Raw genomic sequence first — 27,965 nt, 5'->3', positions numbered from 1 at the left:
GTCTGTATATGCATTTATTTATTTTCACGTTTATTATTTTATTTGCATGTTTATTTATTTTTTCATTTTGTATATACAGTAAAGTCTCGTTATATCGATATCGGTTATATCGATAGTCCCGCTTATTACGATACTATTGCTATGCACGCACGGAGAAAATTACATGCGAACAGGGTCGGATATATCGATAGTCCCGGTTATATCGATATTTTTCGGACTCCCGAGAATATCGATATAACGAGACTTTACTGTATTTGTTTACTTGTTTATTTGTTTATTTAATATATTTGCTTGTTTATTTATTTGCTTGTAAATGTATTTATTTATTAGTTTATTTCTTTATTTGTTTGTTTGTATATGTATTTATTTATTTGCATGTTTATTATTTGATTTGCTTGTTTATTTATGTATTTCTATATTTGTTTACTTGTATATTTGCTCATGTATTCATATATTTTCTAGTTTGTTTGATTGTAATTGTATTTTTTTTTTTTTTTATTTATCTGTGTTCATTTATTTATGTATTTGTTTATTTCCTTGTGTGTTTATTTGTCTGTATTTATATAAAACAATAGATTTACAATCAAACAAACTAGTAAATAGATGAATAAATGAACAAATATAAAAGTAAGCAAATATAGAAATAAATAAATAAACAAGCAAATAAAATAATAAACATGCAAATAAATAAACGCATATACAAACGGACAAATTACTATAAAGTGACCTTGAGAGTTTTGAAAGGCGCTTAGAAATGAAATGATTTGTTATTAAATAAATAAATAAATAAATTTACAAGCAAATGAGAGATTGAACGGTGCTTCAAAATAACTATTATTATAATTATTATTATAATTATTATTAATATTAATATTATTATTATTATGTATTTGCTTGTTTCTTTATTTGTTTGTTTGGCTAGATGATTCCAAGGTTAGTTGGGTTAGTTGTTTTTTTTCCCAGTCAGTTAGGATTAGTAAGGAACAACCGAATCAAATCTGCAGATTGACAAAATGTATTTTTACAGCACAAGAGTCGAATATAGCAACTTGTCTGCGGTCCGGCGAGTGATTAAAATCAGTGGCCATCAATTGCAAGCAAGCCAAATTTGAGGTTGAGCGGGCTGACGACACGACAGGCTTTGATTGACGACGGACAAGAAACGTGTCGTCTTCTTCCCATGATAAAATAAACAAACCAAAAAAGGGACAGACAATGACAAAAGGATGCGTCCTATCAGCCTGATGCACACAACATCCAGTGGCTCGCACGCCACTGTGTGTCAGTGCAACCTTATCTCGACTGTGCACACACACAAAACTGATTTTCAGTGCACACTATACAAAGGAGATAGGAACCATGCCCCCCAACCCCCTGCGAAGACAGTGATACATACCTTGGCTTACGAACTTAATTGGTTCCTAGACAGAGTGTGTAAGGCGAAAAGTTTGTATCCCAAAAAATAATTTCCCATAGGAAACCATTAAAATGAGAATAATCTGTTCCCAGGTCCCCATAAAACACAATGTTCTACTTTCTAATTTTCTGAGCCTTAAAACTACACAAAAGTATACCTTATTTTATGTATAATAATATGCTATGGTATTATAATTAAAGAAATAAACTGCACTGTTTCATAAAGTTGTTTTATTTACCTTTGTGATGGTTGTTGATGGCTTGATGGAATGAAGTGGCCGCTTTCATCAGCATTAAACACTTGATGAGGAACGTAGCCTTCTTCTTTCACCATCTTGAGGAATGATCCCTTGTAGGTGCTTTCTCTGCGATAATTTTACCTAGTTCCTCATCAATTGTGTTCTGTTTAGCTGGGTTGATCACTTTTTGCATCAAGTGTACAGATGGCTTGTGCGGGTTATTTGTGGAGCCTGATTGATGGGATCTTTTAACCTTGCAGTCTACACTCTGCTTTTGAACATCAAAGTTGAAACAAGTCCAAGTTTCAATGTTTTCTATCCATTTTCTCACCATTTCACTTTTGTGTTTTTGTTTCAAGCCCTGTCATCTCCCTTTCGTGCGTGTGTGTGTTTTCTCACTCTGGTGTCTGCATGTCTCTTTAATGTTTAACCCCGCCCAGCCTCACTGCTGCGTTCTTGACCAATCGTGTGGCTTTAACTGAGGGCGGGAAATAGAGGATAAAAACAGTCGGCCGCCATTTTCTTGTTAGGAGAACGGGCTCGTTCACGAACGACACATCACTCATTGTGGCAGCTCCGTGTGTATCCTGAAAAATAGTCTGTATGCCAAGGTAAAATTTTCATAAATGTAACGTTCGTAAACCGAAACGGTTTGTAAGCCAAGGGTTTCGTAAACCGAGGTATGACTATTACAAAGAAAAATTAACAGCTCAGTTGACAGGTAACATTTAGATTGCCTGACGCTGCCGTAGTCTGGCTCCATTACAGCGTGTAATTAAAAAGGCTAATGTAGCATGTTTGTGTTTGCGCAGGGCTACCTCCAACAACAAAGTGAAGGAGATGGTCTTGCTGGAGCTGAGCTACGTCAACTCCAACCTGCAGCTCCTCATGGGCCAGCTGGAAGGACTCAACAGCTCTGTGGAGGTCTACCAGAGCAGCCAGTGAGTAGAGCCGGGGGCGACCATTTTGAGAACCGTCTGTATTTACACTGTACATGCGCAGGCGGTGGTTCGGATTGGCTGTTTTGCAAACGTACATTAGGGAAAAAAACATCTGCTGCAGTTTGTGGTAAGGAGCGGTCATTATTGGTCTGTTATGGCAGCCGGGTTCTGCCCACTGCGGTTATTTAAACACGGCTGTTTGCCGCAGCTTGTAGCCTGGCTCATGGGGTCGTCAGTCAGTCAGTCAGTCAGTCAGTGCGGCTGTTTTCTCATTTGTTTGCAGCGTTGCATACCTTATTCTTCACTTAACATCTGCACGTTGTCTGAAGTTCTTTTTTTAGGGCCGTTTATTTATTTGTTTTAATTGAATCACTGCCAGATATGCAAAAATGTGTCCACTCCGGTGCCAGGTTTTTTTTTTATTGTCACTGAAATTCCAGGACCCATAGAATATTGAGTTTTAGGACTATATAAACATTCAATACAGTGTTAGAAACCTTAGACTCTCTTCTTTCATCAGGAAAAAAAAATCCTAAATTGTATGGGTCTGGAGTTATGTGAGTTTGAAATGGGGGCGGCAATCCAAAATACAATGCAATACATACATATTGGTCTATATGGCGCTTTAACAGCAGCTCAAGCGCAACCATGGAAAAAACTGCAAACTGTCGCAATGCAAAGAATCCGAAACCGGTCGCTGTCATTTTTAAACCGACGTTGTCACCATCAGCGCAAGTCAACCAGTCACTCACACAGACAAACACGCTCTGACATATTGTTTCTGACACCGTGTGATGAATGACAATTGACAGCGCAGAGTTAACACTCACTCTTAGCTAGCTGAAAAACAGTTGGTTTGAAACCAGATAGTTTGCTTTTTTTTTGGATGACAAAGGGCCTGAAATAAAACGTTTTATTGCGGTTGCGGTCTGTGATAATCTTTGTCAAAGGTCTACGAGTGAGGTGCGGTGCAACTAGCCTAAAATGGCACTTGGCAGGTTAGCGCTAATGACATTTCGATATGACTTTCATGATGCTAATTAAATATGAAATTCTCTTCTTGTTTATCTTATGTACAATATGAGTTGATTTCCCACAACCGACTTGTCATTCTGAATCTATAAAAACCTTTTTTTGACTCCTCTGGATGCCTCATGCTAAGTTCAGTAAACAAAGCCAGTTAGCTTATATTTATACATCAGAAACACCAAAGACTCAAATGTTTTTGGTTGATTTTGGTTTATTGATAAAAGTTACCTGACTCACAAAAAAAAAACTGAAAAAATATTGACGATAGCGTTTTTGTTGTACTGCTTCACTCACAGGAGTTAGCTATTAGCGCCCTAGCAGAAAATTTTGGTCGAATTGGTTCATTAATAAAGGTTAGCTGACTCACAAAAAATAAACATTGACTCTCGCGTTTTTGTTGTACGGCTACAATCACAGGAGTTAGCTATTAGCGCCCTAGCATAAGATTTTGGTAGAATTGGTTCATTAATAAAGGTTAGCTGACTCACAAAAAATAAACATTGACTCTAGCGTTTTTGTTGTACTGCTTCAATCACAGGAGTTAGCTATTAGCGCCCTAGCATAAGATTTTGGTTGAATTGGTTCATTAATAAAGGTTAGCTGACTCAAAAAAAAACCTGAAAAAACATTGACTCTAGCGTTTTGTTGTACTGCTTCAATCACAGGAGTTAGCTATTAGCGCCATGACATGAGTTAGCGGGCTCACAGGAAACACCGTGGATTACTTCTGTTCTCATTATTTCTAATAGTAGGAAAGCCATTTTGCTGTCACACAGCTGCTAAAAGTATTAACTTAATAGGCCAATAGTAGACAATAATGTGGTTTTGTGGATTTTTGAGTCGTGAGGTCGATGGTTTCTCCGCTCTTCATCTTTTAAAGCTTCTCCTTTCTGACAGCGCAGACTACTGGCACGTTGAAAAAAAAGAATGAAGGCTTGTTGTGAGGCCAAGTGGGGTTTATGAAGTCATCAGTCAACCCGTGTTACAATTTCGAGAAAAAAAATGGAAGAAACTATCAAGTGGCTGTCCAATTTCAATGAAATAATCCTCCGTATGGTTACCATGGCTAGCATCGCACAACGTTGTTGTTGCCGGTTGTCATGGGTGATTCTTGAAATACGTGTGCTTGTGCGTCAACATGTTAAAGGAATACAGTGATACCTTGGCTTACCAACTTAATTGGTTTTCAGAAAGTGTGTGTAAGGCGAAAAGTGTGTATTCCAAACATTAATTTCCCATAGGAAACCATTAAAATGAGAATAATCTGTTCCCAAGTCCCCATAGAACATAAATTTCAACTAAATAAGCCTTACTTACTTGGCAATAAAGATGATTCTGATTCTGATTAAAACTACACACAATATACCTTATTGGCTGCCTAGTTGGCTATTTAGCCAGCTATCTATTTGCTATCTCGCTAGCTAGCTGGCTATCTATCTATCTAGCTAGCTATTAGCTATCTATTAAGCTAACTAGGTTTCGATCTGCTTGAGTTATTCCTGGGTTGAGTGAACGCTGGCGCATGTGGCTGCCGCTGCTCACCCACGGAGAAACTTATCTTGTCAGTGTAAAGTGACCTTGAGAGTTTTGAAAGGCGCTTATAAGTGAAATGTATTATTATTATTATTATTATAATTATTATTTTATGTATAATACATGTGCTATGGTATTATAATTAAAGAAATAAACTGTACTGTATAATAAAGTCATTTTATTTACCTTTGTGATGGTCGTTGATGGCTTGATGGAACGGATAGCTTTTTGTTTTCTATCCACGTTCTCACCTTTTCATTTTTTTTACTTTTGTTTTTTTTTTTTTTTTGTTTCAAGCTCTGTCGTCTGCCTTTCCTGTTCATGTGCAGCCCTGTGTTTCTGTAACCCCTCCCTCCTCTAACACGGATCTTGACCAATCACGTGCAGCTTTAACCGAAGACTGGGGGCGGGGAATAGAGGACAACCATTTCCAGCTCATTGTTAGGAGCCACAAGAACCGGCTCGTTCGCGAATGACACATCACTCATTGTGGCGCTCCGTGTGTTTACCGAAAAATAGTTCGTATGCCAAGATTATACTCTTGCAAATTTAGTGTTCGTAAAGGAAAAGTTTGTTAGCTAAAGCGTTCGTAAGCCGAGGCATTACTGTAGTTTAATTCCAAGTCATTTGGGTCCTATTTGGGTCCTTTTTGATCAAGATGCAAGCAGTTAACTGTGGATGTGGACAGATGGTTTCAAGAGGTTTTCAAGGGGCCCAGAAGTGGAGACACGTGATGAAGAGCTCAAGGTCGAGCTCGGTCAGTACGAGTGGAAAAAAAAAAATACCTTGAGGACTCCATGCGCTCTCTCTCTCTCTCTCTCTCTCTCTCTCTCTCTCTCTCTCTCTCTCTCTCTCTCTCTCTCTCTCTCTCTCTCTTTCTCTATCTCTTTCTCCTTGAGACACTTTATGCAAAAAGCTATCCATTCCATCAAGCCATCAACGACCATCACAAAGGTAAATAAAATGACTTTATTATACAGTACAGTTTATTTCTTTAATTATAATACCATAGCACATTTATTATACATAAAATAAGGTATATTTTGTGTCGTTTTCAGGCTTAGAAAATTAGAAAGTAGAAAGTTATGTTTTATGAGGACCTGGGAACGGATTATTCTCATTTTAATGGTTTCCTATGGGAAATTAATTTTTGGGATACACACTTTTCACCTTATACACTCTGTGTGGGAACCAATTAAGTTCGTAAGCCAAGGTATCACTGTACTAAGTCGACAACAGAAGGCTTTTTCTGTGATTGTAACATGAAGAGTGCATAGGAAGCTGAAATACAAGCAGAGTACTCTGAGGGGAAGCCAAAAAAAAATCCATCAAGATTTTCCCAGAAAATCCGTATGAATAGCCGCCACTGTACCTGAGTTTGTATCTCACTCTGACCGGATTGAACTGGTTTAACTGTGATCTCACCATGTTGACAAACGGCCATTTTGTTTTGTTGACCATCAATTGCGTTCACGTTACGGTTGACAGAGCTACACACTTGAACATTTTCTGTTGTAAATATCGAAGATGTTTTTTTATATTTAAGATTGTGGCCCCACCCATTTCCGGAACCTAATATTAGGACAAATCCGGTTTTAACAACACTTCAAACAGTAGGGTAATTTTTTAATAGGATAATAGACCTAAGATAGTCGGGCCTTTGACAACTTAGTTGGGAAGCGTCAAACTGGACAAAACAACCTGATTGACGACGTGTGTAACCGGCCTAACTTGAGTCAGAGTAGAGATTGTCAGGATGTTCCGAGTGTGTGGTCTATCAGGTTGGTCCAGTAACTGGAGTCAGTGCACTAATACTCATAAAATTGACAAGATTGATCCCACTCTGTGATCTGGGAGTCTGCTGACTGAGGTCATTGATACTGATCACCCTTAACTTCAATCGGTGAACCGATCAAACTGAATCTGGGAATCGCCAGTAGTCATCTTTGTTGGGGTTGTTTTCTTAATACCTTTTAAAATATTGTGAACACTTAAAGGACACCCGACACCATTTTTTTTTTTATTCTGATCTTTTTGTTAACTGACATCAGAAAAACGTTTTATCGCATCTAAAATACCCAAAACACGCAGGCTCATATTTGTAGTCAAATGCAAAACACCAATAGAAATGACTTAGTGTCACAAAACTGCTACAAAATTCGCTGGGCAGATTCAGAAAGTTCCGCCCCCTTGTTCGTGACGTCACACACTGCCTTGCTCCAGAATCAAAACAATGGCTTCAGAGAGTTCAGATTTGGAAAAGATGCTTTCTTGTTACTCATCCAGTTATGAATATGATTCAAATAGTTCTGAAGAGGAAAGCATAAAAGTTTGCAATCAATTAAAGAAGTGCTTCCGTGTCAATTCAAGCCGTCAGTACTCCAATGCAGCGTCCCAGAAAATGTGCCAGATGGCACCCAAGCTCCGTTGGAAATGGGCTGATTTGTCTGCTGGGAATTTGTGTCAATTAATATCAAATAGTGGTCTTGGTGCAACACACAACGATTTATCATCGCGTTATTTATGTTTTCCTTCTAATTTCGCCATCAACAAACCATTTTCCAAACAAAGTACCCAAAATGCATTGTGGGTCGCTTTCTCAGTCATGGGCGTTCCAAATATGACGTCACATCAGGTATTGTCATCACATGAAAACAAGACTTTCTGAATACTCGGCGCGAGTCCTTTGAAAGGCGCGTTTAAATGAAATGTATTATTATTATTATTATTATTATTAATATAGCGATATGTGGTGGAATCTTTGTAAAATACACTCAGTAGAAGTCATTTGAAGTGATTTTACAAATTATGGACACAACTTGCCCGGAGGCGTCGGTTGTCCTTAAAGGCTTAGAAAATTAGGAAGTAGAAAATTATGTTTTATGGGAACCTGGGAACGGATTATTGTAATTTTAATGGTTTCTTATGGGAAATTAATTTTTGGGATACACACTTTTTACCTTACACACTCTGGGAACCAATTAAGTTTGTAAGCCAAGGTATCACTGTACCTTTCAATTATTGTGAAAATGTAAACCTTTTTTTTTTTCTTTGTAATTTAGTACAGGATTGACGTGATGCACTTTGTGACGTAAACAAGATCCTTTTGGGGGTCTGTTTCATGTCTTGAACACTTCAGTGAGTGTTGGGAGGATGGGAGGGATGTGCATAGATCAGAGAGGGAGTGTGTTAAAGTATTTTTCAGAGCCGATCCACTCCTTTGGTTGAGAGCCTTCAGCCAAACCAGAAAGTGGTGAGCTCATCCTCTTAATAGAGGAAAGTGTCTGAGATTCACAAGAGTCAGCAGGAACAGGAACGTGATACTCTCTAGCTTGTTTCAGAGGGAAAGGCAGTAGCAGCGCGGTCAAGTTAGCATATTGTCCACCATGATATCAAGCTCAACCTGCGTTTCATTTTGCAGCCACTTTCTCATACCACAAAAGAATGTTATGGTCACTGATCAAAACGGTACTTTATGTCTGTCTGTCTGTCTGTGTAAGCTCTAAGTCGTACAGGAGTGATCCATCGATGAAAAGGTTTCTTCAGCCGTCATCTGTACTTCTTTGAAGGTGTCGGATGTTTCGCGTCTTATCCAAGAAGCTTCGTCAGCAAACTAAAGTCTTACTGGTAGTTTAGGCCCTATATATATCCCTACTGTCCAGCCATGGCGGTGCCGGACTCTGCTATGATTGGTCCGTGCTCTCAGGTTGGGGGGAGCAGAGGACTAATCCCTGCGGTTCCACTGATTGCTTCTATTGTCCTGACTGACGACTAGCCTGATTGCCCAATTTGCCCTGGTATCACCTCATCAGCATAACCAAGCCTATGTTGCCGAAGCAGTCTATTGTGCGAACGATTTATGTCTGTCTGTTTTGTGTTAGCCGAGTCCAAATGAAGGAAAACAGTCCGGGGAGTTTTGTGATCACGCAAATGTGCGGACTGTGTTGCGTTACAGGTCTTCCCATGACTTTTTAAAACACAACAAGACCTGCTGTGTTTGTGTAGCGTCACCGTCTCTCAATGAGAATAACAATCATCAGCTAGCAAGCTAACTACCTAACTATTTATTTAATAAGAATAATAATAATACATTACATTTTAAGCGCCTTTCAAAGCTCTCAAGGACACTTTACAGTCACAGACAAGTATAGTTGCTATCTATTAGCTGTCTAGCTAGCTTGCTAGGTAGCTATTGTTTAGCTATCTAGCGAACTAGGTAGCTATCTATTAGCGACTGTATCCTGTGACTGTAAAGTGACCTTGAGAGTTTTGAAAGGTGCTTATGAATGAAATGTATTATTATTATTACTGTATCTATTAGCTAGCTAGCTAGCGTTCAATCTATTTGAGTTACTTCCGGGTTGAGTGAACGCTGGAGCATGTGGCTGCCGCTGCTCACCCATAGGAAAACGGATCCTGTGACAGTAAAGTGACCCTGAGACTTTTGAAAGGCGCTTATAAATGAAATGTATTATTATTCTTATCTCTCAAGCTTGTTAAAAATATACACACTTAAAATCGTGTGATTTTTTTTTTTTTTTTTTTTTTTTTTCTTCTCGGTATTAGAGTTCAGCTATGTTTGGAATCGGTCGCTAACAATCATCTTCTTTCCTCCTCAAGGAAACTAGCCAGTCTTGAATTTTTCTAATATTTGAAGGGGATAAAAAAAACTTTTCATGATACCCTGTAAAAAATTCAAACATGACAATTCATACACTTGTTCTCTTTACTATATCTGATTTTAGCTAAGCTAGCCTTAGCTACTTAGCCACAACGGTTGTTTACAAAATATGTGACCACTACAATCTTTCACTTTAGCATGCTCCTTGCTCAAATTATGCTAGCAAGAAGCTACATCGTGATCTAGGGATGTTATGGGTTGAATTTTGTGCAACAAAACCAATTTTCGCCATTTTGAAATTAGGCTGGTAAAAGGAATATTTTCCACATTCATTGTATCTTTTTGTGACATCATCGCAATTTATCACATATGTTGTTTGTTAGCTTTATTTTGGTATACTGTATTTTTTTTTTAATTATTTATTTCTGCTTTAATGTCGTTTTAAATTACCACCTTGATTGACTTTCAGCATTTCTGAACAATTTGCCGGCTTGTTGTTGTCAACTTTGAATGGTTTAACCATCTGTATTTGTCTTTTTTTGTGTATGTTTTTGTCTCCAGGGAAACTGCTAACATCCCACTCATTGCCTTGGGTCTGAAGGAGACCAAGGAAATTGACTTCTCCACGCCCTTTAAGGTAAAATACACTCATTGAGATGCTTCACTGGTTGGATTAATGACCCAGAAGTCCTCAAATGCTAATTTGGCATTGCATCTTGCCAAGGTTTTTCCAGTTGAATGCTTTTGGGTCGAATAATAATAATAATAAAATAATAATAATAAATTCCATTTATAAGCACCTTTCAAAACTCTCAAGGTCACTTTATTGTCACAGGACATGTTTTCCTATGGGTGAGTAGCGGCAGCCACATGCTCCACCCAGTAGTAACTCAAATAGACAGAAAGCGAGCTAGCCAACAGATAGCCTATTGATAGAGATTAGACAGAATAAGAAGTTATCATCTTTAAAAGTTTCATGCTTAGCTGGCCAACCAAACAAAAGGCGCAGATGTCCTGAGGTCAATGTAAATTTAATAGACACAGCAAGTTAAACTGTCATCTTCATCTAGGACATCTTGCCTTGGATAGAATTTAAGTAATTCACGACTTGAAACTCCTTCACATGAAGAGCTCATTAGCCAGGTTACAAATTTATCAGTTCATGAAAGAAACAGACAAGAGAGTTTTATTGCTTACAGCTGTTCGCGCTTTGAACTCAAGGGGCGTGATATTCTAATCAAGAAAACTATGTTTTACTAATGTATCACTTTAATTTGCATATACTCTCAATAAATAGCTCGGCAGAGGGCAGAATTTAGGCGTCTGTCATGAATGGCTGCGTCTCCTGCCGGCAGTAAAAGACAATCTTTCTGTGTTCGAGCCTTTGGCCACAGTATCCGGCCGAACATCTCTCTATAGATAGCCAGCCAGATAGCGAGCTAGCTAGACAGCTATATAGCTAACAGACAGCCAGGCAGATAGCTTGCCAGCTCGATAGCCATAATGCTACATAGCTATTAAAATGAAGGGATCATGGTTAAAAGTTCTCCCTGATTTCCAGTTCTCCAGACGGATTCTACAAATTTAGCTGTACTTCTGACACCCTGTTAAATATTTACTCACAAAGTAACAAAACACACCGGCATGAAAGATGTTGACATCGACTGTTACGCAATGTACTAATACGAGAGCGATGGATCCTTTTCAAAACAAACATGGCGACATGCAACCATTTTGGGACTTTTCTCTCCGACAGGATTACATCGTTTCGCATTACAATGAAGACGGAGCTGACTACGAAGACGAGTTGGCTGACTTGATGGACTTGCGGCAGGTTGGTGAACTCAAATCTTCATATAACGTCGCAGAAGGTTCCATTGCAACAAACATTTGTTTTCTTCATTGTGTATGACTGAAATGCATCGGTAATCTTTCGTGACTCACTTCTCCGAAAAATTAGCTCGGTCACATTCCGTGGAATCGGATAAAATTCACCCCCGTCAAACCAGTTTCTCATAAGAGTCATAGATTAGATAGGCATGCCCTACCATGGGCAAACTCACAAAAAAAGTCTTAGGAACTCGGAAAATCGGCCATTTTGTTTTATAGCTGACATTTCGAGTACATTTTTCCCATTTCATGACTCTTCTTCAGGTGTTATTTGCGGCAAGAAATCAACGGTTGTCTGATGAGTCGCTGTTTCATTACATAAACCAAAGAACAACAGCGATACCTTGGTTTGCGAACTTACATTTATGAAAATTTTACCTTGGCATACGAACTATTTTTCGGGATACACACGGCGCTGCCACAATAAGTGATGTGTCGTTCGCGAACGAGCCCGTTCTAACAAGAAAATGGCACCAGACATTTTTTTTGTCCTCTATTCCCCGCCCCCAGTCTTCGGTTAAAGCCATGTGATTGGTCAAGAACGCAGCAGTGAGGGGGGTGCAGATGACAGAGAGAGAGTGTAGAGGGCAAGGTTAAAATTCCCATTAATCAGGCAACACAAATAACCCGCACTAGACATCTGTAAAGTTGATGCAAAAAGCAATCAACCCAGCTAATTAAAACACAATTGATGAGGAACAAGGTAAAATTATCGCAGAGAAAGCACCTCCAAGGGATCATTCCTCAAGATAGTGAAAGATGAAGGCTACGTTCCTCATCAAGTGTTTAATGCTGATGAAAGTGGCCACTCCATTCCATCAAGCCATCAACGACCATCACAAAGGTCAATAAAACGACTTTATTATACAGCACAATTTATTTCTTTAATTATAATGCCATACCACATTTATTATACATAAAATAAAGTATAGTTTGTGTAGTTTTAAGGCTTAGAAAATTATAAAGTAGAAAATTATGTTTTATGGGAACCTGGGAACGGATTATTCACATTTTAATGGTTTCTTATGGGAAATTAATTTTTGGGATACACACTTTTCACCTTACACACTCTGTCTGGGAACCAATTAAGTTTGTAAGCCAAGGTATCACTGAACTTGGGTTCTATTGATGAAACCTTTCTTTTTCGTTTATTTACCAAGACGTCGGATGAAGTTGCCGCTTGATCTTTATTCTTTTTTTTTTATCTTCCAGTCATGCAGGACACCAAGTCGTAGTGAGGCCGGCATTGAGTTGCTTGCGAAATACTTGAACCATCTTCCTCTTGTAGAGAGTCGATTCTTCTCGCCAACACATCACAGTAACATTTTCTTCACTTGGTACGATCTAAAAAGCTATCGAAATGATCTCCCGTGTTAAATTTTTAGCGTTTGATGACATCATTCTCGTCTTCAGGTACGACTCCTTCACAGGCGTCCCAGTATGCCAGCAGAACCTGTCGTTGGAGAAGGCCAGCATGCTCTTCAACATGGCCGCCCTCTACTCACAGATCGCCACCCGTAGCGACCGACAGACATCGGCCGGCTTGAAAGAGGCTATTTCGGCTTTTCAAAAAGCGGCAGGTATGAAGATGATTTCAACAGATCACTCGTGCACTGAAATTAGGCATCAGATTCACTGTGAAGATGAATTCAGATGATTACCAGTAGGTTATATTGGCATACCTGTCAACCTGCGAGACACAGTGACCTTACTAACGGCTATGCGTGTGTAATACCTAATACCTACCTCGGCTTATGAACTTAATTGGTTCCCAGAAAGTGTGTGTAAGGCAAAATGTTTGTATTCCAAACATTAATTTCCCATAGGAAACCATTAAAAAGAGAATAATCCGTTCCCAGGTTTTGGTCTGCAACATAAAGCAAAAACAAATCATACAATAGCCAGCTTAGGCAACATTCGTAATGCTGATGAGGGGATACGGGAGGGAGTGGGGCAATCAGGCCAGTCGTTAGTCAGGAATGTAGGAACAATCGGTGGGGCCGCAGGGAGTGGTCCTCTGCTCCCCCCAACCTGAGAGTAGGGACCTATCATAGCAGTGTCCGGCGCCACCACGTCTGGACATTAGGGATATATATATAGGGCCGATACTACCAGTGAAGACTTTAGTTCGCTGAAGAAGCATCTTGGATAAGAAGCGAAACGTCCGACACCTTAAAAGAAGTACAGATGACGGCTGAAGAAACCTTTTCATCGATGGACCACTCCTGTTCGACTGAGAGCTTACACGGACGTCTTCAGAACTATTTGAATCATATTCATAACTGGATGAGTAACAAGAAAGCATCTTCTCCCAATCTGAACTCTCTGAAGCCGTTGTTTTGATTCTGGAGCAAGGCAGTGTGTGACCAATAGTGACGTCACAAACAAGGGGGCGGGACTTTCTGAATGTCCCCAGTTCCGAGCTCACTTTGTGATAGTTTTGCGACACTTTAAGTCATTTTTATTGGTGTTTTGCATTTGACTAAAAATATCCGCCTGTGTGTTTTGGGTATTTTAGATGCTAGAAAACGTTTTTCTGATGTCAGTTAGGAAACAAAAAAATGGTGTCGGTTGTCCTTTAAAATCTATACATATATATGACTTTGCGTCACTCTCTTTTCAGGCATTCTGAACCACCTAAAAGAGACATTCACACACACACCCAGCTACGACATGAGTCCCGCCATGCTGGGTATGCTCATCCGCATGATGCTGGCGCAGGCGCAAGAATGTCTCTTCGAGCAACTCGCCCTCCCCGGCGTCCGTAACGAAGTTGTAAGCCTGCTCAGGATGGCGCAGGAAGCCGCCAAGGTATCGGAAGTGTACGACCACGTCCACCAGTCCATGATCCAGACACCGGTGAAAGACAACGTGCCCTTTTTCTGGTCCACAATGTCCCAAGTGAAGACCAACCATTACCGTTCCATGGCACATTATTTTGTGGCCTCGGCCCTGCTGGACCATCACGGTGAGTCCGCCGTTTGGTCTCGTGAGCTAGCACAGGGGCTAGCTAGCGCTGCCATTTCTGTTATCTTAAACGGGATCACGTCTGTGTAAGCTCTCAGTCGTACAAGAGTGGTCCATAGTTCTGAAGAGGAAAGCATAAATGTTTGACATCGATTAAATAAGTCATTCCATGTCATTTTTGAGGCATCTGGACTCCAATGTAGCGTCCCAGAAAATGCACAAGATGGCGCCCAAGCTCCATTGGAAATGGACTGATTTGTCTGTTTTGTGTCAACTAGTATCAAATAGTAGTCTTGGTGCAACACACAATGATTTACCATTGCGTTATTTACGTGTTTTTCTTCTAATGTCGCCATCAACACGGATCAACACAAAGATTTCAGACCAAAAAAAGTACCCAAAATGCATTTTGTGTCGCTTTGTCGGTCAGGGGCGTTCCCTCCGTGACGTCACTTCGGGCATCATCATCAACTCGAAAACAAGACTACCTGAATATTCAGTCTTAAAACGTAAAATATAGCTATATGCGGTGAAATACAGTAAAGTCTCGTTATATCGATATCAGATATATCGATAGTCCCGGTTATATCGATGCTATTTCTATGCACGCACGGAGAAAATTACATGCAAACAGGGTCGGATATATCGATAGTCCCGGTTATATCGATATTTTTTCGGACTCCCTTGAATATCGATATAACGAGACTTTACTGTATTTGTAAAATGCGCTCAGTAGAAGTCATTTGAAGTGATTTGACAAATTATGGACACGACTTGTCCGGAGGCGTCGGTTGTCTTTTAAAGTAAAACCTGTCCCGGAAGTGACAGCAACCCAACGTAAGGTCAAGAAAAATAAAACACCGCCATCTGCTGGTTAACTATGGGGATAGCAGTTACAGACAAACGTATCAACAGCATTTACACCACTCACTTTCGGGCCCCAACGCTGTTATATAAGGGCTATTTCCAGACGCGCACAACCACACGCGCGCTCGCAAACTGTGGCTAAAAAAGAATCTCATTTCCAAGAATTACCGAGAACTGACAGGGGGACGGAAAAAAAAAAGGAAAAGAAAAGTCTCAATAAGAGAGAAGAATGCTGATTTCTTTTGTGATTGCCATGGCATCTTTTGGCCGCTAATGACTTTAGCATGCTGTGAGATTAAGTGTGGGGCGAAGAGTACTTTGTGTTCTGAATTGGATGTGGTGAGGTGGAGGGTGAGGGGGACTGCTCATTATGGGATTCCTGTGCAAAACAGTGGATGGACCCGTGAACTGCACGGCCGCTACGTTTCAGGAAGGACAAAATGAAGTAAATTTGTTTTTTTTTTTTCAGTTTTTATGCTAATATCTGATAGTTTTGGCCCTATATATATATCCCTACTGACCAGACGTGGCGATGCCAGACTCTGCTATGATTGGTCCCTGCTCTCAGGTTGGGGGAAGCAGAGGACTACTCCCTGCGGCTACACTGATTACTTCTATTGTCCTGACTGATTACTTCTATTGTCCTGCCTGAGTGTGGAGTCTACGAATGGCCTGATTGCCCCATTTGCTCTGGTATCATCATCATCAGCATAACTAAGCCTATGTTGCCTAAGAAGTCTGTTGTACGAACGATCCAAATTGAACCTCACCCCACCATGGCGATTTAGTGAAGGGTTTTGCTGTTTTATGAAAAAAGGGAGTAAAAGAAGCTAATTTCAGGTTTTTTTCGATTAAGCAAGGTAGCATTTGTGGTAGGTACATTTTCAAGTGTTATTCTGATTACCAATCCTTAATACTTTGCAACAATGTTTTTTTTTTTGCGATGAGTCATCTTATTGTGTTTCAAGTTGTGAAAAATGGGGCAGGCAACTTTATGGCTGGGCAGGCAACTTCTCCGAGTGTTCTGCCCTAGTGTCCGCTAACTTTTTGTTTCAGACACTGTGATTGGATTGAAAATGTGGCTTCTTAACATGTACAATATGAACATTTTTTTTCATTTTAACTATCGTATGAACAGCTTGAAACTAGCACACTTTGCTAGGTTCATAAACGCCGACGGGGAACCCCAGAACTAACGTGCGCGTGTCTGTCCTGCGTTTGTGTGTCCAGTCGGTCCGAGCGACGATGAGGACCAGCAGGAAAAGTCTTTGTCCCAAGTGTATGATCACCTCCCCGACGGTTGTTCTCCTCTGGATATTCTGAAGAAGACAGCCGAGCGACAGCGAATCGGTATGTTCACTATCGTGTGAGCCAACCAGGTTGCGTTTCACGTTTCTTGATTGAGTTTTGCGTGGTATAATGTTTATGCAGAAATTGGTGTGTATTTGTATCAATACCGGTCCTCTAAATGGCCGACGAGCAGTCTTTTTTTTTCGTTTTCCTGTGGTTTATAGTTATTGACTGAAAAACTCACCAATGTCCATTTTTAAAAATATTTTTTTTTACTTTCTAAAAAGAAACCCCACGGTGCCACCAAAACCCTACTGAGACAATAAAATAGGACTTACATATTAACAAGAAAGTCAAGGTAACATCCGAGTTACGACCAGGTTCCGTTCCGACAAAACGGTTGTAAGTCAAACGGTCGCAAGTCGAGATGCATTCAAAATGGCCGATGTGACGTTTACACTCCGATGTCAATCTGTTGTTTTTATACAACGTTTTCTATTGCATACTATTATATACCAAACTGCTTACAGTTTAATTATCAATATATTTTTCTATATATATTAACTTTTCGTGTCATTTTTATCATTTTATATTTCGTCGCATATGTACTTTTATCTGATCATTTGCAGAAAAAAAGCTTTGTATAATACAAAAAAAGTTACCGTATTTTCCGGTGTATAAGGCACACTGGTTGGTTAGTTGGTTGGTTGGTTCGTTGATTAGCTAGTTAGTTGGTTAGTCGGTCGTTTGGTTGTTTAGTTGCTTACTCGGTTGTTTAGTTACTTAGTTGTTTGTTTGTTTATTCATTCATTCATTGATTTGATGGTCGCAGAATAGCACCCATAGTTTAAGCGACCATTTTCTGACAACCCCCACACAGGAAGAGCCCACATCCACCGCGCCATCGCGGGCCACGAGGAGGCCCTGAGGATCTACTGCTTGTGCCATCACCTCAACAAGCTGGAGGTGCTGCAGGACATCTTGAAGGCCAGCCACCAACGCTCTCTTCACAAGGCCAGTGACAACCAAACGGACGAGGAGTTCACCGATTACCTCGATGCGCCTGACATTATCTGTGAGCAGATTTTTTTTATTTTTACACAGCTAAAATATCATTGCGTTCGTTTTCAAGTACAGTGATACCTCGGTTTACGAAGCCCTTGGCTTACGAACTTTTCGCTTTACGAACGTTAAATTTATGAAAAATTTACCTTGGCATACAAACTATTTTTCGGGATACACATGGAGTGCCACAATGAGTGATGTATCGTTCGCGAACAAGCCAGTTTTTCTAACAACAAAATGGCAGCCGACTGTTTTTGTCCTCTATTCCCCGCCCCCAGTCATCGGTTAAAGCCATGTGATTGGTCAAGAACGCAGCAAGGGTGTTTAAACATTAAAGAGACAGGCAGACGACAGAGAGAGAGTGACGAAATGGATAGAAAACAGTGAAATTTGGACTCGTTTCAACTTTGATAGTTCAAAGGCAAAGTGTAGACTGCAAGGTTAAAATTCCCATCAATCAGACTCCACAAATAACCCGCACAAGCCATCCGTACACTTGATGCAAAAAGCTATCAACCCAGCTCAACAAAACACAATTGATGAGGAACTAGGTAAAATTATGGCAGAGAAAGCACCTACAAGGGATCATTCCTCAAGATGGTGAAAGAAGAAGGCTACGTTTCAAGTGTTCAAGTGTTTAATGCTGATGAAAGCGGCCACTCCATTCCATCAAGCCATCAACGACCATCACAAAGGTCAATTATAAATGACAGTTTATTTCTTTAATTATAATACCATAGCGCATTTATTATACATTATAACATATATTTTGTATAGTTTTTGTGTAGTTGTTTAAGGCTTATCTGAGAAAATTATGTTTTATGGGGACTTGGGAACGGATCATTCTCATTTTAATGGTTTCCTCTGGGAAATTAATTTTTGGGATACACACTTTTCACCTTACAGACTCTGTCTGGGAACCAATTAAGTTTGTAAGCCAAGGTATCACTGTATTTTGATTCATATCTTTTTTTTTAATTATTATTATTATTTTTTTTAAATATAGCAAAAACCGAGCAACAAGCAGAGATGGAGGTACCCGCCACCCTAAAGGTGAAAGTCAACGACTTTTTCCAGAGGCTGGTATGTGGGCTACTAATCTACTACTCACGATGTTCGTGTGTAAACCATGTGTGTATTTGTGGGTCTACGTATGTTTTTTAGCGAGCCAGCTGGCTGGCTAGCTCATAGCCAGCCAGCCAGCTGGCTGGCTAACAGCTAGCCAGCATAGATCATTCCATTTCCCCCAAAGGTGAAAAGGTGTTGTTTTGATAACATTGGTGATTCGGATGAAACTCGGTGGTGGTGGTGCTCAAGTAAAAACTGACTAATACCGATTGCGAAAAGGCAACCAAAGCACATTTGGCTAAATCTCTGTTACATTAATTGCCTTTTTTTTGGGGTGGGGGGTGTTAGCTGTTCATGGAACATTTTAGTTTGGACTATTCCCACACTTGTTTGACTTCAATCAAAAAAAATCAGCATCGCTTTATACAAAGACGGATTGACGGGATTGAGCCGGATCGAGATTTTCCCATCAGATATCAGGAAAGATGAGAACGCTTGGGATTACACGTCTGTGTAGGCTCTCAGTCGTACAGGAGTGGTCCATCGATGAGAAGGTTTCTTCAGCCGTCATCTGTACAAATTTGAAGGTTTCGGAGGCGTCCGAAACCTTCAAATTTGTACAGATGACGGCTGAAGGAACCTTCTCATCGCTTGGGATTACAGTGCTTTTTTCCATCCTATTGTGTCAATTTGCATCAAAAGGGTCGACTTTATACGCGTACCGTACAAATCGGATCCAATTGCAGGGTTAGATCGTTGTACTGATACTTGTGGGCATGGATATATATATAGGTGTATATATGTGTGTATTTGTATGTGTGTGTATGAATTCTGTTAATGTGTGTTTGTGTTTGTGTAATGTATTAATGTGTTTTTGTGTGAATGTGTATGTTAGCATTTCTGTTAATGTTGATGGGTGGAGGTTAGTGTTTGATTTTGGTTTAGGGGTGGGTTATGGTTAAGGTTTAGGAATAGGGGTTAGGGTTAGGGTTTAGGAGTTAGGGTTAAGGTTGATAAGGTTAATGCTAAGGTTTGGAAAGGTTTGAAATCTTTTAGAAAGTTTTGAAAAGTTTGTTAGGGTTGGCGTGAGGTTCGGGGTTAGGGTTCGGGGTTAGGGTCAGGTGTTAGCGTTAGAGTTAGATTTACGGTGAGGGTTAGTGTTAGGGTTAGCATTAGGCTTACGGTTACGATTGGGATAGGTTTGAATTATGTTTAGGGTTTAGGAGTAGGGGTTAGTGTTAGGGGTTATGAGTTAGGGTGAAGGTTGATGCTAAGGTTTTGGAATATTTTGGAACGTTTTGGAATATTTTGGAACGTTTTGAAAAGTTTGTTATGGTTATGGCTGAGGATTTGGGTTTGGGGTTCGGGGTTAGGGTTAGGGGGTTAGGGTTTGTGGTTAGGATTTGGGTCAAGTCTAAGCGTTAGATTTATGGTGAGGGTTAGTGTTAGGGTTAGGAATTAGGGTTAAGGTTGATGCTAAGGTTTGGAAGGTTTTGGAATCTTTTGGAAAGTTTTGGAAAGTTTGTTAGGGTTAGGGGTGAGGGTTCGGGTTTAGGTTTAGGGTTAGGGTTCAGAGTTAGGGTTTGGCGGTTAGGGGTTAGGGTTAGGGTCAAGTGTAAGCGTTAGAGTTAGATTTACTGTGAGGGTTAGCATACAATTGCATTCAATGACCCGACACCGAATGGTGTATTGTTGTGTGTATGTTTTTGTGTTTGTGTATGTTTGTGTGTGTTTGTGTGTGTTAATATGTACTCTGTGTGTATGGTTGTGTGGGTGTGCGCGCGTGTGTGTGTTTGTGTGGTTGTATATGTTTGTGCGTGTGTTCGAATGTTATAAGTATTGATTGTGTTTATTGTGTGTATGCGTGTGTATTGTGTGCGTCAACACAGGGTCCACTGTCGGTGTTCTCCGCCAAGCAGCGTTGGACGGCACCCCGGAAGGTGCGCCTGCGCACAGAGGACAGAGACCTGGGCTTCACCCTTAAGGGGGAGGCGCCGGTCCAAATTGTCTCACTGGATCCCCTCTGCCCCGCTGCCGTGAGTGCAAACTGTGGTCACCAGTGACTTCATTTTCTGGTTCTTTCGGAATGAGATTTGTTCGTATTGCTTGACCGACTCTACAGTTATACCTCGGTTTACGAACCCCTTGGCTTACGAACTTTTCGGTTTACGAACGATACATTTCTGAACATTTTACCTTGGGATACAAACTTTTTTTCGGGATACACACAGAGCGCCACAATGAGTGATGTCGTTCGCGAACGAGCCCGTTCTAACAACAAAATGGCAGCCGACTGTTTTTGTCCTCTATTCCCCGCCCCCAGTCTTCGGTTGAAGCCACGTGATTGGTCAAGAACGCAACAGTGAGGGGGTGGGGGGTTTACAGACAGAGAGAGTGAAGCCATTCTCCAAAAAAGAAAATGGCTGCCAACATTTTTTATGTTCTCTATTCCCCGCCTCCAGTCTTCGGTTAAAGCCACGTGATTGGTCAAGAACGCAGCAGTGAGTGGAAGTGGTTTAAACATTAAAGAGACAGGCAGACGACTGAAAGCGAATGAGAAAATGGATAGAAAACAGTGAAATGTGGACTCGTTTCAATTTTGATAATTCAAAGACAGAGTGTAGACTGCAAGATTAAAATTCCCATAAATCAGGCTCCACAAATAACCCGCACAAGCAATCTGTACACTTGATGAAAAATGCTATCAACCCAGCTAAACTGAACACAATTGATGAGGAACTAGGTAAAATTATCGCAGAGAACGCACCTACAAGGGATCATTCCTCAAGATGGTGAGAGAAGAAGGCTACGTTTAAGTGTTTAAGGCTGATGAAACCGGCCACTCCATTTCATCAAGCCTTCACCGACCATCACAAAGGTAAATAAAACGACTTTATTATTTAGTACAGTTTATTTCTTTAATTGTAATGCCAAAGCACATTTATCATACATAAAATAGTTAATATTTTGTGTAGTTTTAAGGCTTAGAACATGAAAAAGTAGCAAATTATGTTTTATGGGGACTTGGGAACGGATTATTCTCATTTTAACGGTTTCCTAAAGGAAATTAATTTTTGGGATACACACTTTTCACCTTACACACTCTGTCTGGGAACCAATTAAGTTCATAAACCAAGGTATCACTGTAGTTGTGGTTGTGTCAGTTCCCCGATGGGAGTTTATCGAAATACTAGCGACAGTTTACTGACTCCAATTTGACTGACCAAAGTCAGACAACGTCCACAGTTGAAAGCCGTATTAAGCTTCTAAAGAGGTTTATGACCTTGTTTGAGTGGCTTTACGTAACACCGCTAATCTGTTTCAAGGCTTTTCATTAGCGTTAGCGACTCCTCCTGATCCCAGCTGACTCGTAATTCAATTGAAATCGGGAGCTTGATTTTCGCTCCGTCTTATTCAACGTAAAGGGGCAGCGAGGACGAAGTTATTTGATATTCCGAGTATGCTGCCGGGGGGAGTTTGTGTCAAGCATCTGGCTTCTGTTAGCATTTGACAAGACCGGCTTTAAAATAACACGTCTTAAATAAATCTTGAACACCCCCAAATGACTCACGCGCCTCAAGTTTAGACTGTCGATGACCTGAACGCAGATTCAGAGCGGCGTGTAAAATGTAACTTTCACATTTCAAGGAGCTTGACATCATCATTGAGTTGGATTAGCATTCTTCTTAGTGAATTTAATAATAATAATACTACATTTCATTTATAAGCACCTTTCAAAACTCTCACGGTCACTTTACAGTCACAGGATAAGGTTTTCTGTGGGTGAGTAGTAGCAGCAACACGTGCCAGCGCTCAACCCGCAAGTAACTCAAATAGATAGAAAGCTAGCTTGCTAGCTAGCTAGCTAATATATACAGTAATAAAAATAATACATTGCCTTTCAAAACTCTCAAGGTCACTTTACATTCAGAGGATACAGTCGCTAATATATAGCTACCTAGCTAGCTAGATAGCTAAACAATAGCTAGCTTGATAGCTAAACGATAGCGAGCTAGATCCAAAAAAATCTGCAGTTTTTCTCATATCATTTTAGTTTCTTTTCAGATAAATCGAATCAGTGAATCGATACAATTGAATTTGTTTTGGATTGTATGAAGTAGGTCCAAATGAAAGAGGAGAAGATCAAAGCATCCTTTTCACCAGTCGATCAGGGACGTCATGGTGGAATGTGCACGTCTGCTACAAGCTAATTGTTGAAATCAAAAACAAAGCTGTAGCATCCATTGACGAAAAAAGAGATTGTCTCACATCTCCTGTCAACCCGCTTCAATTCCAAGCCGCGACACATCCGGATCGGCGCTCTACAGAGAATATTGTCAGCGATTTGTAAAATGTTGAAGCGGACTTCAGTGTGTCAATATGGACGCCTACCGTGTCAGGAGATCTAACTCTGAATCGTCTGCGGCAGGCCGACGGACTGAAAGAAGGCGACTACATCGTTGCCGTGGGCGATTCGGAATGCAAGAGGTTGGGTGTGGGTGAAGTGATGAAGATGCTGAAGGACGTGGACGAGCAGGGCGTCGACATCACGGTGGTCAGCGTTCTGGACAGCAACCCGACTATGGTGAGGCCCGTTTCACACCAAGCACTCCAAATACCAAAAGTAATAATGTAATGCGGTGCGCCCGATGAATAGATGAGCGCCTGCTTTTTGGCTCGTCATCTTTGATTCAAATTCCTTTCGATGACATTGCTGTTGTTTTTGTCATTCGGGAACAATTTTACTATTTCCTACGTCTCTATCTAAAAATAATGGAAAATGGAGTTCTGCTAGCGTCTGGCTAGCATTAGGCTAGCAGCTAGCCTAATGCAACCTCATGCGATGAAACAAAAAAAATGTACTCTTACAGAGAATTGCCACATAGAATGTCACTTAATGAGAAGAAATTTAAAAGCTAGCTAAAATAATGGCAGTTTTGCATTTTAATGCAAAAAAGTACAGTGACACCTCGGTTTATGAATCCCTTGGCTTACGAACTTTTCGATTTACGAAAGTTACATTTCGGAAAATTTTACCTTGATATACGAACTTTACCTTGGCATACGAACTTTTTTCGTACACGGAGCTGCCTCAATGAGTGATGTGTCCTTCGCGAACGAGCCCATTCTTCGAACAACAAAATGGCAGCCAACTGTTTTTGTTCTATTCCCCGCCCCAGTCTTCGATTAAAGCCACGTGATTGGTCAAGAACGCAGCCGTGAGGAGGGATGTTTAAACATTAAAGAGACAGGCAGACGACAGTGAGAGAGTTTCAACTTTGATTAGTTCAAAAGCAGAGTGTAGACTGCAAGGTTAAAATTCCCATCAATCAGGCTCCACAAACAACCCACACAAAGCATCTGTACACTTGATGCAAAAAGCCATTAACCCAGCTAAACAGAATACAATTGATGAGGAACTAGGTAAAATTATCGCAGAGAAAGCACCTACAAGGGATCATTCCTCAAGATGGTGAAAGAAGAATGCTACGTTCCTCATCAAGTGTTAAATGCTGATGAAAGCGGACACTCCATTCCATCAAGCCATCAACGACCATCACAAAGGTCAATAAAACCACTTTATTATACTGTACAGTTTATGTCTTTAATTCTAATACCATAGAACATTTATTATACATAAAATAAGGTATATTTTGTGTAGTTGTAATGCTTAGAAAGGTAGAAAAACAGGTTTTATGGGGACCTGGGAACGGATTATTTTCATTTTAATGGTTTCCTATGGGAAATTAATTTTTGGGATACACACTTTTCACTTTACACACTCTGGCTCACGAACTTAATTGGTTCCCAGATAGAGTATCACTATATATATCTAGAATGCTGTCATCTGTGTCCATCCAGCCGACAAAGAGCGCCACCTTCTGCGGCAACTTACCCAAGACGTACTCCATGATCTGTCTGGCCTACAACGGCGACGACAAAAATAGCAAGACGCGCAAGGTCAGCAAAAAGTCCTCATTCCTTAGTTGGGGCCTAAAGAACAAACTGAAGAGCACCAGCACCGTTAGCCTCCCCACCGCCGAGCAGTCGTGGAATAAAACCTGCCCCAGTTCTTACAAGGACCCCACACACTACTGAATACCCAGGTGGACACACAAACACAAATATTTATACTGTACACAAATATACCCCGCTCCCCCATTCCACTGAGTTTAAACAGCTGATTGAAACAAAAAAAAAACATATTTAAAATGAAATTAAATGAATGAATGAAACGTTATAAGCTGCTAACCGCTTGTTTCTTTCTGTAGTCCAGCCTTTAAAAGAAGGGGTGTCAAACTCCGGTCCTGGAGGGCTGAAGTCCTACATGTTTTCCTAGTCTCCCTTTTGCAACACACCTGGGAGACTTGGAAAACATGTAGGATTACGGCCCTCCAGGACCGGAGTTTGATAATTCCGAGGACATATATTGTGAATGTTTAAATATTAATTCATATTTATTTGAGTGAACAGGAAATCACGTCACATAAAAAATAGTGTTCATTCCAGAATCAACTTTTTGCTCCATTGCTCACTAAATTCATTTTATTATAATAAAGTCACATTTATTTCTATTTTTTTTAGATTTTATAATCATATTTTTGCCAGGTAAAATGTGTTTTCTTCAATTTTGTTTTTTTTGTTGTTGTAATATTTGGACATAAAGTTGATTTTATGTAAGTATTTTTTTAATTATAATAACCATATTATTTTGAAAACAATAATACAAAGAAATAGTACAAAAAATATAAAATAAATAATATAATGATATGTAAATAAATATAAATAAATAATAACATAATATATACATAAATATAAAAAATAAAAAAAAATACAGAAATTAATATGCATTTAATTTTTTTCACCGTAATGAACTTAAATAATAATAATAAATATATTTGCGTAAAAAAATAAAAGCATAATCACCAGAGAGTGGTTTTTTTTCTCACCTACAACGTTGCAGTCGCAGGAGAGTAAAAACTGTTTTTCTGGGGGGGGGGTTCGAGGATTATTATTTTTTTTTATTATTATAATAACCACATTATTTTAAAAAAAAAAAAATCAAAAAAAATATTACAAAAAAATACAAAATGAATCATAAAATAATATATAAATAAATATAAACAAATGAATTAAAAATAGAGGAATTTGATATGCATTTAATTTTTTCACCTTAATAAAATTGCAATATTTTTCAGATTAATTTAAATTAAATTGAAAAAAATATATATATATATTTGCGTAAAAAAATAAAAGCATCATCACTATAGAGCGTTCTTTTTTTTCTCACCTAGAACATTGTAGTCGCAGGACAGTTAAAAACAGTTTTTTTTCCTGGGGGGGTTCGAGGAAAAAAAAACACAAAAATAATAATATAATAATATAAAAAATGATATAAAAATATATAATAACATAAATATTTGTTTGAGTCTTTTTTTTTTAAATTTAATTAGAAGAATGAAGTCCAACCAGTCCGGGTTCACGTTGACAGGTAGAAAAACTCCACCTTCCACTTATTATCTTTAGTTTTTAACAACTTTAGTTCTCCATTCACTGCACCGATTTAAAAAAAAAAAAAAGCATAATTTTGCGACTTGACCTAAAAAGCTTCAAGAAACACATTCAATGTGTCCACATTTTTCCATCAAAATTTGCCTTTATTTTTAAGTGCCTTGGATGCAATGTAAATACAGTGATTTAAGGTTTGCCACACGTATACCACTAATTGCTTCAACGTTACGGAAGTAATCTGAGTATTTTTAATTTTTCTTGCACTCTTTATCAATATATTTTGAGGGGGGGAGCGATGTCTCAAAAATGCTTACATTTTTACTCCAATTTGTTTTCTCCTCTTTATTTTATCATGCCAAAGTAAGATTTTGAAATCCGAATTCCCTCTCAAATGGTGCAGAAATGCTTCCATCGCACCTCCACAAACAATAATAACAATAATAATAATAATAAAACTTGTAATGTGAATATAGGAGCAGACTGATCACACCATCTTGAATTGAACATTCCACGCGGCTATTTTTTTTTTTTTGCTGACGCTTTTTAGTGTTGGGCAGATCACGTTTGTCTACAAAGTAGATTCTTATACATGTTTGATAATCAAATTTCTTATTTATGTCATACACAAATATGTTTTTAATATGTTTTGTGTCATTTGTCAATGGAAAATCTTTTGTTTGCACCTCGAAAGAATGTATTTTATTCCCTTTGTGTGTGTGTGTGTGTGTGTGTGTGTGTGTGTGTGTGTGTGTGTGTGTGTGTGTGTGTGTGTGTGTGTGTGTGTGTGTGTGTGTGTGTGAGTGTGTGTGAGTGTGTGTGAGTGTGAGTGTGTGTGTGTGTGTGTGTGAGTGTGAGTGAGTGTGTGTGTGTGAGTGTGAGTGAGTGAGTGAGTGAGTGAGTGAGTGAGTGAGTGAGTGAGTGAGTGAGAGAGAGAGACAGACAGACTACTGTCCGGACCTCACAAAACCATTCAAACAGGAATTTGTGTGTGTGTTTGTATGACTAGTGTTGTGAGGACCACTAACATTTTATAACATACATAGTGAGGACATTTTTGACAGGTGAGGACCTTTTGGCCGGTCCTCACAAGTTTTTCATTCTAAAGGCTTCTAGAGGGTCTCTATATGCATCTGTTAAAGTTTCAGAGAGGTCCCCACAAATTCACCCAAAATGATTTTTTGGTGTGTATTTTCATTTCACTTGGATACACACACTTTTTCTGTGTTTAATGAGAAGGAAAAGTTCATACCACAAAAAGTAAAACGATATTTTAACCAAATTCACTACAGGGGTGAGGACTTTGAATGTAGCCTTTCAGAAACCTCATTCCTGCTGTTATTTCACTTTCAAGTCCACTTGATGTCCACATTTAATGTTCAAATGTAACGCTAGTTCTCTAAACTTATCAGCAACAGTGGTCCTCACTCCTTATCTGGAGTTATCCAGACCTCACAAAACCATTGAAACGGGAATGTGTGTTTGTATTTGTGCGTGTGTGTGTGCGCGCGCGCGTGCGTGCGTGCGTAG

General features: G+C 39.5%; 1 protein-coding gene across 3 annotated transcripts in view; it reads left to right on the top strand.

Annotated features, from left to right (window-relative positions):
• rhpn2 (rhophilin, Rho GTPase binding protein 2) overlaps positions 1-27,262 on the top strand; it is a 74,115-nt gene extending 46,853 nt beyond the window's left edge. For 2 of the 3 annotated variants that reach the window (XM_088991482.1, XM_088991480.1), the window contains 12 exons: positions 2,468-2,596; positions 10,341-10,416; positions 11,536-11,613; positions 12,882-13,006; positions 13,083-13,249; positions 14,293-14,637; positions 16,734-16,853; positions 17,674-17,868; positions 18,865-18,941; positions 20,816-20,962; positions 23,356-23,511; positions 24,789-27,262. In XM_088991482.1, coding sequence (XP_088847608.1) covers positions 2,468-2,596; positions 10,341-10,416; positions 11,536-11,613; positions 12,882-13,006; positions 13,083-13,249; positions 14,293-14,637; positions 16,734-16,853; positions 17,674-17,868; positions 18,865-18,941; positions 20,816-20,962; positions 23,356-23,511; positions 24,789-25,025 — 1,852 coding nt within the window. In that variant the 3' untranslated portion in view covers positions 25,026-27,262. The remainder of the gene's footprint in view (positions 1-2,467; positions 2,597-10,340; positions 10,417-11,535; positions 11,614-12,881; positions 13,007-13,082; positions 13,250-14,292; positions 14,638-16,733; positions 16,854-17,673; positions 17,869-18,864; positions 18,942-20,815; positions 20,963-23,355; positions 23,512-24,788) is intronic. The other variant, XM_088991481.1, reaches the window with a different exon arrangement.
• The last annotated feature ends 703 nt before the right edge of the window (positions 27,263-27,965 follow it).

Source organism: Hippocampus bargibanti, linkage group LG03, assembly GCF_051943395.1.
Source record: "Hippocampus bargibanti isolate YZ-2025 linkage group LG03, ASM5194339v1, whole genome shotgun sequence".
NCBI lineage: Eukaryota > Metazoa > Chordata > Actinopteri > Syngnathiformes > Syngnathidae > Hippocampus > Hippocampus bargibanti.
This window is presented reverse-complemented; position numbering and strand designations above follow the sequence as displayed.